General features: G+C 43.0%; 1 protein-coding gene across 1 annotated transcript in view; it reads right to left on the reverse strand.

Annotated features, from left to right (window-relative positions):
• LOC109885544 (sodium/hydrogen exchanger 9B2) overlaps nt 1–10,000 on the reverse strand; it is a 55,403-nt gene that overhangs the window by 21,942 nt on the left and 23,461 nt on the right. The window contains exon 7 of the mRNA XM_031832682.1: nt 8,029–8,135. Within this exon, the coding sequence (XP_031688542.1) occupies nt 8,029–8,135 (107 nt within the window). The remainder of the gene's footprint in view (nt 1–8,028; nt 8,136–10,000) is intronic.

The following is a 10,000-nucleotide window of genomic DNA, read 5'->3' on the forward strand; positions in this document are numbered from 1 at the left end:
ACATGCCATGCCCAGACCTAGACACAGAGAGAGATGGGTAGGGGAGAGACGGGGGAGAGAGATGGGTAGGGAGAGACGGGGGAGAGAGATGGGTAGGGAGAGACGGGGGAGAGAGATGGGTAGGGGAGAGACGGGGGAGAGAGATGGGGGTAGGGGAGAGACGGGGGAGAGAGAGATAGACGGAGACAGGGAAAGGGTAGGGAGAGAGAGATAGAAGGAGAGAGAGAGATGGGTAGGGGATAGACAGAGACAGAGAGATGGGGTAGGGGAGAGGATAGACAGAGACAGAGAGATGGGTAGGAGAGATGGGGAGAGAGAGATGGGTAGGGAGAGACGGGGGAGAGAGATGGGTAGGAGAGACTGGTGAGAGAGAGATGGTAGGGGAGAGACGGGGGAGAGAGATGGGTAGGGGAGAGACGGGGGAGAGAGAGATAGACAGAGACCGGGAGAAGGAGGGGAGAGACGGGGAGAGAGAGATAGGAGGTGGGAGAGATGGGGGAGAGAGCTGGGTAGGGGAGAGAGAGATAGAAGGAGAGAGAGATGGGTAGGGGAGAGACGGGGAGAGAGAGATAGAAAGGAGAGAGAGAGATGGGTAGGGGAGAGACGGGGGAGAGAGAGAGATAGAAGGAGAGAGAGAGATGGGTAGGGGAGAGACGGGGGAGAGATGGGTAGGGGAGAGACGGGGGAGAGAGAGATAGAAGGAGAGAGAGAGATGGGTAGGGGAGAGACGGGGGAGAGAGAGATGGGTAGGGCAGAGACGGGGGAGAGAGATGGGTAGGGGAGAGACGGGGGAGGGAGAGATAGAAGGAAAGAGAGAGATGGGTAGGGGAGAGACGGGAGAGAGAGAATGGGTAGGGAGAGACGGGGAGAGAGATGGGTAGGGGAAGAGACGGGGGAGAGAGAGATAGACAGAGACAGGGAGAAGGGTAGGGAGAGACGGGGGATGAGAGATGGGTAGGGGAGAGACGGGGGAAGAGAGATAGAAGGAGAGAGAGAGATGGGTAGGGGTGAGACGGGGGAGAGGAGAATGGGTAGGGGAGAGACGGGGGAGAGAGAGATGGGTAGGGGAGAGACGGGGGAGAGAGAGATGGGTAGGGGAGAGACGGGGGAGAGAGAAGGGTAGGAGGAAGACGGGGAGAGAGACGGGTAGGGGAGAGACGGGGGAGAGAGAGAGAGAAGTAGAGAGAGATAGATGGGTAGGGAGAGACGGGGAGAGAGAGATGGGTAGGGAGAGACGGGGAGAGAGAGATGGGTAGGGAGAGACGGGGGAGAGAGAGATGGGGAGGGGAGAGACGGGGAGAGAGAGACGGGTAGGGGAGAAAGTAGTAGTAGTAGTTTTAGTTATAGTAGTAGTAGTAGTAGTAATAGTAGTGGTAGTAGTAGTAGTGGTAGTAGTAGTAGTAGTAGTAGCAGTAGTAGAGTAGTAGTAGTAGTAGCAGTAGTAGTAGTAGTAGTAGTAGTAGTAGTAGTAGTAGTAGTAGTAGCATTAGTAGTAGTAGTAGTAGCAGTAGCAGTAGTAGGAGTAATAGTAGTAGTAGGAGTAGGAGTAGCAGTAGTTGTATTGCAGTAGTGATAGTAGTAGTTAAGTATTAGTAGTTTTAGTTGTCGTAGTTGTTGTGTTTAGTTGTAATAGTAGTAGGTGTAGTAATAGTAGTAGTAGTAGTAATAGCATTAGTAGTAACAGCAGCAGCAGTAGTAGTAATAGTAATAGTAGTTGTAGTAGTAGTAGTAGTAGTGGTAGTAGTAGTAGCAGTAGCAGAGCAGTAGTAGTAGTAGTATAGTAGGAGTTGTGGTAGTAGTAGGAGTAGGAGTAGTAGTAGGAGTTGTGGTAGTAGTAGGAGTAGTAGTAGTAGTAGTAGTAGTATAGTAGTAGCAGTATAGTAGTAGTAGAGTAGCAGTAGTAGGAGTAGTAGTAGTAGTAGCAGTAGCAGTAGTAGGTAGTAGTAGTAGTAGTGGTAGTAGTAGTAGCAGTAGCAGTAGCAGTAGTAGTAGTAGTAGTAGTAGGAGTTGGTTAGTGTATAGGAGTAGAGTAGTATGGTATTATTAGTAGTAGTGGTAGTAGTAGGAGTAGTAGTAGATTAAGTATTAGTAGTTTCTAGTAGTGGTAGGTGTAGTTGTAGTAGTAGTAGTAGTAATAGTAGTAGTATAGTTGTTCATATCACAGTAGTAGTAGTAGTAGTAGTTGTCTAGTTGTTGTTTAGGGTAGCAGTATTAGTGATAGTATAGTAGTAGTAGTAGTAGTAGTAGTAGTAGTTGTCTAGTTGTTGTTAGTAGTAGTATTAGTGGTAGTATAGTAGTAGTAGTGTAGTAGTAGTAGTTGTCTAGTTGTTGTTTAGTTATTATAGGTAGTGTATAGTAGTAGTAGTATTAGTGGTAGTATAGTAGTAGTAGCTAGTAGTAGAATAGTAGTAGTAGTGTCTATTGTTGTTTAGTAGTACTATAAGTGTATTATAGTAGTAGTAGTAGTAGTAGTTGTTGTCTAGTTGTTGTTTAGTAGTAGTATTAGTGGTAGTATAGTAGTAGTATGTAGTAGTAAGTTGTCTAGTTGTTGTTTAGTAGTAGAATTAGTGGCAGTATAGTAGTAGTAGTAGTAGTTGTCTAGCTGTTGTTTAGTAGTAGTAGTAGTGGTAGTATAGTTAGTAGTAGTAGTAGTTGTCTAGTGTTGTTTAGTAGTAGTATTAGTGGTAGTATAGTAGTAGTAGTTGTCTAGTTGTTGTTTAGTAGAGTATTAAGTTGTAGTATATAGTAGTAGTAGTATAGTAGTAGTTGTCTAGTTGTGTTTAGTAGTAGTATTAGTGGTAGTATAGTAGTAGTAGTAGTTGTCTAGTTGTTGTTTAGTAGTAGTATTAGTGGTAGTATAGTAGTAGTAGTAGTAGTTGTCTAGTTGTTGTTTAGTATAGTATTAGTGGTAGTATAGTAGTAGTAGTAGTAGTTGTCTAGTTGTTGTTTAGTAGTAGCATTAGTGGTAGTATAGTAGTAGTAGTAGTAGTAGTAGTAGTATTGTCTAGTTGTTGTTTAGTAGTAGTATTAGTGGTAGTATAGTAGTAGTAGTTTTCTAGTTGTTGTTAGTAGTAGTAATTAGTGGTAGTATAGTAGTAGTAGTAGTAGTAATTGTCTAGTTGTTAGTATAGTAGTAGTAGTAGTAGTAGTAGTTGTCTAGTTGTTGTTTAGTAGTAGTATTAGTGGTAGTATAGTAGTAGTAGTAGTAGTAGTTGTCTAGTTGGTTGTTTAGTAGTAGTATTAGTGGTAGTATAGTAGTAGTAGTAGTAGGTAGTTGTCTAGTAGTTGTTTAGTAGTAGTATTAGTGGTAGTATAGTAGTAGTAGTAGTAGTAGTTGTCTAGTTGTTGTTTAGTAGTAGTATTAGTGGTAGTATAGTAGTAGTAGTAGTAGTAGTAGTTGTCTAGTTGTTGGGTTAGTAGTAGTATTAGGGTGGTATAGTAGTAGTAGTAGTAGTAGTAGTAGTAGTTGTCTAGTAGTTGTTTAGTAGTAGTATTAGTTGTAGTATAGTAGTATAGTAGTAGTTGTCTAGTTGTTGTTTTAGTAGTAGTATTATAGAAGTAGTGTGTTTTTCTACCCACTGTGTTGTGAGATCATGTAGAAACTTGTGATCTTCTGCTCCTATCAGTAGTACGGTAAGTAGTATCATATTATAGTAGTGGTAGTGGTAGTGGTAGTAGTAGTATTAGGATTAGTAGTTGTAGTTTGTGGTAGTAGTAGTAGTAGTAGTCATATAGTAGTAGTAGTAGCTAGCAGGAGTAGTATTAGTAGCAGTTTTTGTAGTAGTAGTAGCAGTGGTAGTAGCAGTAGCAGTAGTAGTAGTAGTAGCAGTAGTAGTAGTAGCAGTAGTAGCAGTAGCAGTAGCAGTAGCAGTAGCTGTATAGTAGTAGTAGTAGTAGGCAGTAGTAGTAGTAGTAGTAGCAGCAGTAGTAGTAGTAAGCAGTAGTTGTAGCAGTAGTAGTAGCACTAGTAGCAGTAGCAGTAGCAGTAGCAGTAGCAGTAGCAGTAGCAGTAGCAGTAGCAGTAGTAGTAGTAGCAGTAGTAGCAGTAGCCGTAGTAGTAGTAGTAGTAGCAGTAGCAGTAGTAGCAGTAGCAGTAGCAGTATTAGTAGTAGTAGTAGTAGTAGTAGTAGCAGTAGCAGTAGCAGTAGTTCTAGTTATAGTAATGGTAGTAGTAGTAGCAGTAGTAGTAGTAGTAGTAGTAGTAGTAGTAGTACCAGTAGTTGTAGTACTAGTAGTAGCTGTAGCAGTAGTAGTAGTAATGGTAGTAGTAGTAGCAGTAGTAGCAGTAGTTCTAGTTGTAGTAATGGTAGTAGTAGTAGCAGTAGTAGTAGCAGTAGTAGTAGTAGTAGTAGCAGTAGTAGTAGCAGTAGTTGTAGTAGTAGTAGCAGTAGTAGTAGCAGTAGTAGTAGTAGTAGTAGAAGTAGTAGTAGTATTATAGTAGTAGTGTGGTATTTAACCCACTGTGTTGGGGTCCAGTGTAGGATACTGTGATTTGTTGCTCCTACCAGTCCAAACAGCAGCGGTTGGAAGATGTCCCAGAACCTCCCTACCACGGCTGCTACTGGGCCCCTGGAAGGTTATAAACATGTTATAACACTTCATAAACACATTATAAAACAACCATAGTAAACACTACAACCACTGGGGCCTGGGTAGAGCACATAGCAAGGTTATTGAAACTACATTTCAAAGTACAAAATAAATACTTTATAACACACTAACCTTCGCTTCCCCCCAGCCCAGCGCAGCTATGAAGGCCATGACCAGAGTACAGAGTCCCCCTGAACCAGAGAACCCTGCTACATGCTCCCAAACACAGCAAACACAGACAGACCCAGTAGCATGACACTTCTCCTCAATACCAATTCTTCCTACAGAGAAGGAGAGAGATAGACAGAGAGACTACAACCAGCAGACTCACATTTCAACAACCACAAACAAACATACTCCATGGGCATCCCAAATGGCACCCTATTCCCTATATAGTGGCACTACTTTAGACCAGAGCACTATAGAACCCTATTCCCTATATAGTGCACTACTTTAGACCAGAGCCCTATTCCCTATATAGTGCACTACTTTAGACCAGAGCCCTATAGAACCCTATTCCCTATATAGTGCACTACTTTAGACCAGAGCCCTATTCCCTATATAGTGCACTACTTTAGACCAGAGCCCTATTCCCTATATAGTGCACTACTTCAGACCAGGGCCCTATAGAACCCTATTCCCTATATAGTGCACTACTTTAGACCAGAGCCCTATTCCCTATTTAGTGCACTACTTTAGACCAGAGCCCTATTCCCTATATAGTGCACTACTTCAGACCAGGGCCCTATAGAACCCTATTCCCTATATAGTGCACTACTTTAGACCAGAGCCCTATTCCCTATATAGTGCACTACTTTAGACCAGAGCACTATAGAACCCTATTCCCTATATAGTGCACTACTTTAGACCAGAGCCCTATTCCCTATATAGTGCACTACTTTAGACCAGAGCCCTATAGAACCCTATTCCCTATATAGTGCACTACTTTAGACCAGAGGCCCTATTCCTATATAGTGCACTACTTAGACCAGAGCCCTATTCCCTATATAGTGCACTACTTCAGACCAGGGCCCTATAGAACCCTATTCCCTATATAGTGCACTACTTTAGACCAGAGCCCTATTCCCTATTTAGTGCACTACTTTAGACCAGGGCCCTATAGAACCCTATTCCCTATATAGTGCACTACTTTAGACCAGAGCCCTATTCCCTATATAGTGCACTACTTTAGACCAGAGCCCTATTCCCTATATAGTGCACTACTTTAGACCAGAGCCCTATAGAACCCTATTCCCTATTTAGTACACTACTTTAGACCAGGGCCCTATAGAACCCTATTCCCTATATAGTGCACTACTTTAGACCAGAGCCCTATTCCCTATATAGTGCACTACTTTAGACCAGAGCCCTATTCCCTATATAGTGCACTACTTTAGACCAGAGCCCTATAGAACCCTATTCCCTATATAGTGCACTACTTTAGACCAGAGCCCTATTCCCTATTTAGTGCACTACTTTAGACCAGGGCCCTATAGAACCCTATTCCCTATATAGAGCACTACTTTAGACCAGAGCCCTATTCCCTATTTAGTGCACTACTTTAGACCAGGGCCCTATAGAAACCCTATTCCCTATATAGTGCACTACTTTAGACCAGAGCCCTATAGAACCCTATTCCCTATATAGTGCACTACTTTAGACCAGAGCCCTATAGAAACCCTATTCCCTATATAGTGCACTACTTTAGACCAGAGCCCTATTCCCTATATAGTGCACTACTTCAGACCAGGGCCCTATAGAACCCTATTCCCTATATAGTGCACTACTTTAGACCAGAGCCCTATTCCCTATATAGTGCACTACTTTAGACCAGAGCCCTATTCCCTATATAGTGCACTACTTCAGACCAGGGCCCTATAGAACCCTATTCCCTATATAGTGCACTACTTTAGACCAGAGCCCTATTCCCTATTTAGTGCACTACTTTAGACCAGAGCCCTATTCCCTATATAGTGCACTACTTCAGACCAGGGCCCTATAGAACCCTATTCCCTATATAGTGCACTACTTTAGAGACCAGAGCCCTATTCCCTATATAGTGCACTACTTAGACCAGAGCACTATAGAACCCTATTCCCTATATAGTGCACTACTTAGACCAGAGCCCTATTCCCTATATAGTGCACTACTTTAGACCAGAGCCCTATAGAACCCTATTCCCCTATATAGTGCACTACTTTAGACCAGAGCCCTATTCCCTATATAGTGCACTACTTTAGACCAGAGCCCTATTCCCTATATAGTGCACTACTTCAGACCAGGGCCCTATAGAACCCTATTCCCTATATAGTGCACTACTTTAGACCAGAGCCCTATTCCCTATTTAGTGCACTACTTTAGACCAGAGCCCTATTCCCTATATAGTGCACTACTTCAGACCAGGGCCCTATAGAACCCTATTCCCTATATAGTGCACTACTTTAGACCAGAGCCCTATTCCCTATTTAGTGCACTACTTTAGACCAGGGCCCTATAGAACCCTATTCCCTATATAGTGCACTACTTTAGACCAGAGCCCTATTCCCTATTTAGTGCACTACTTTAGACCAGGGCCCTATAGAACCCTATCCCTATATAGAGCACTACTTTAGACCAGAGCCCTATTCCCTATATAGTGCACTACTTTAGACCAGAGCCCTATTCCCTATATAGTGCACTACTTTAGACCAGAGCCCTATAGAACCCTATTCCCTATTTAGTACACTACTTTAGACCAGGGCCCTATAGAACCCTATTCCCTATATAGTGCACTACTTTAGACCAGAGCCCTATTCCCTATATAGTGCACTACTTTAGACCAGAGCCCTATTCCCTATATAGTGCACTACTTTAGACCAGAGCCCTATAGAACCCTATTCCCTATATAGTGCACTACTTTAGACCAGAGCCCTATTCCCTATTTAGTGCACTACTTTAGACCAGGGCCCTATAGAACCCTATTCCCTATATAGAGCACTACTTTAGACCAGAGCCCTATTCCCTATTTAGTGCACTACTTTAGACCAGGGCCCTATAGAACCCTATTCCCTATATAGTGCACTACTTTAGACCAGAGCCCTATAGAACCCTATTCCCTATATAGTGCACTACTTTAGACCAGAGCCCTATAGAACCCTATTCCCTATATAGTGCACTACTTTAGACCAGAGCCCTATAGAACCCTATTCCCTATATAGTGCACTACTTTAGACCAGAGCCCTATAGAACCCTATTCCCTATATAGTGCACTACTTTAGACCAGTGCCCTATAGAACCCTATTCCCTATATAGTGCACTACTTTAGACCAGAGCCCTATAGAACCCTATTCCCTATATAGAGCACTACTTTAGACAAGAGCCCTATAGAACCCTATTCCCTATATAGTGCACTACTTTGGACCTGAACACTACAGGGAAGGAAGACAGGTAGGTCTTTACCTGATCCTGACTGGGGAAGAAACAGATGAAGAGTCCTAGCACCAGGCCAGCCGCTGATCCTCCTACCACCTCTAGCACGCCTTTCATCACATTGAGCCATGTCGAGTCTACAGGAAACAGCCTTTAGTATGTTGAGACATGTAGAGTCTACAGGAAACAGCCTTTAGTATGTTGAGACATGTAGAGACTACAGGAAACAGCCTTTAGTATGTTGAGACATGTAGAGTCTACAGGAAACAGTCCCTTAGTATGTTGAGACTACAGGAATCCGCCCTTAGTATGTTGAGTCTACAGGAAACAGCCCTTAGTATGTTGAGACATGTAGAGTCTACAGGAAACAGTCCCTTAGTATGTTGAGACATGTAGAATCTACAGGAAACAGTCCCTTAGTATGTTGAGCCATGTAGAGTCTACAGGAAACAGCCTTTAGTATGTTGAGACATGTAGAGACTACAGGAAACAGTCCCTTAGTATGTTGAGTCTACAGGAAACAGCCCTTAGTATGTTGAGTCTACAGGAAAAAGCCTTTAGTATGTTGAGACATGTTGAGTCCACAGGAAACAGCCGTTAGTATGTTGAGCCATGTAGAGACTACACGAAACAGCCTTTAGTGTGTTGAGACATGTAGAGACTACAGGAAACAGTCCCTTAGTATGTTGAGTCTACAGGAAACAGCCTTTAGTATGTTGAGACATGTTGAGTCCACAGGAAACAGCCGTTAGTATGTTGAGCCATGTAGAGACTACACGAAACAGCCTTTAGTGTGTTGAGCCATGGTAGAGTCTACAGGAAACAGCCCTTAGTATGTTGAGCCATGTAGAGACTACAGGAAACAGCCCTTAGTATGTTGAGACATGTAGAGTCTACAGGAAACAGCCTTTAGTATGTTGAGTCTACAGGAAACAGTCCTTAGTATGTTGAGTCTACAGGAAACAGCCCTTAGTATGTTGAGTCTACAGGAAACAGCCTTTAGTATGTTGAGTCTACAGGAAACAGCCCTTAGTATGTTGAGTCTACAGGAAACCGCCCTTAGTATGTTGAGACTACAGGAAACAACCCTTAGTATGTTGAGTCTACAGGAAACAGCCCTTAGTATGTTGAGTCTACAGGAAACAGCCCTTTAGTATGTAGAGTCTACAGGAAACAGCCCTTAGTATGTTGAGACATGTTGAGTCCACAGGAAACAGCCGTTAGTATGTTGAGCCATGTAGAGTCTACAGGAAACAGCTCTTAGTATGTTGAGACAATGTTGAGTCCACAGGAAACAGCCGTTAGTATGTTGAGCCATGTAGAGACTACAGGAAACAGCCCTTAGTATGTTGAGACATGTAGAGTCTACAGGAAACAGCCTTTAGTATGTTGAGTCTACAGGAAACAGCCTTTAGTATGTTGAGTCTACAGGAAACAGCCCTTAGTATGTTGAGTCTACAGAAACAGCCCTTAGTATGTTGAGTCTACAGGAAACAGCCCTGAGTATGTTGAGTCTACAGGAAACAGCCCTTAGTATGTTGAGTCCACAGGAAACAGCCCTTTAGTATATTGAGTCTACAGGAAACAGCCCTTTAGTATGTAGAGTATACAGGAAACAGCCCTTAGTATGTTGAGACATTTGAGTCCACAGGAAACAGCCGTTAGTATGTTGAGCCATGTAGAGACTACAGGGAAACAGCCTTTAGTGTATTGAGCCATGTAGAGTCTACAGGAACAGCCCTTAGTATGTTGAGACATGTGGAGTCCACAGGAAACAGCCGTTAGTATGTTGAGCCATGTAGAGACTACAGGAAACAGCCCTTAGTATGTTGAGACATGTAGAGTCTACAGGAAACAGCCTTTAGTATGTTGAGGTCTACAGGAAACAGCCTTTAGTATGTTGAGTCTACAGGAAACAGCCCTTAGTATGTTGAGTCTACAGGAAACAGCCTTTAGTATGTTGAGTCTACAGGAAACAGCCCTTAGTATGTTGAGTCCTACA

Source organism: Oncorhynchus kisutch, linkage group LG9, assembly GCF_002021735.2.
Source record: "Oncorhynchus kisutch isolate 150728-3 linkage group LG9, Okis_V2, whole genome shotgun sequence".
Lineage (NCBI taxonomy): Eukaryota > Metazoa > Chordata > Actinopteri > Salmoniformes > Salmonidae > Oncorhynchus > Oncorhynchus kisutch.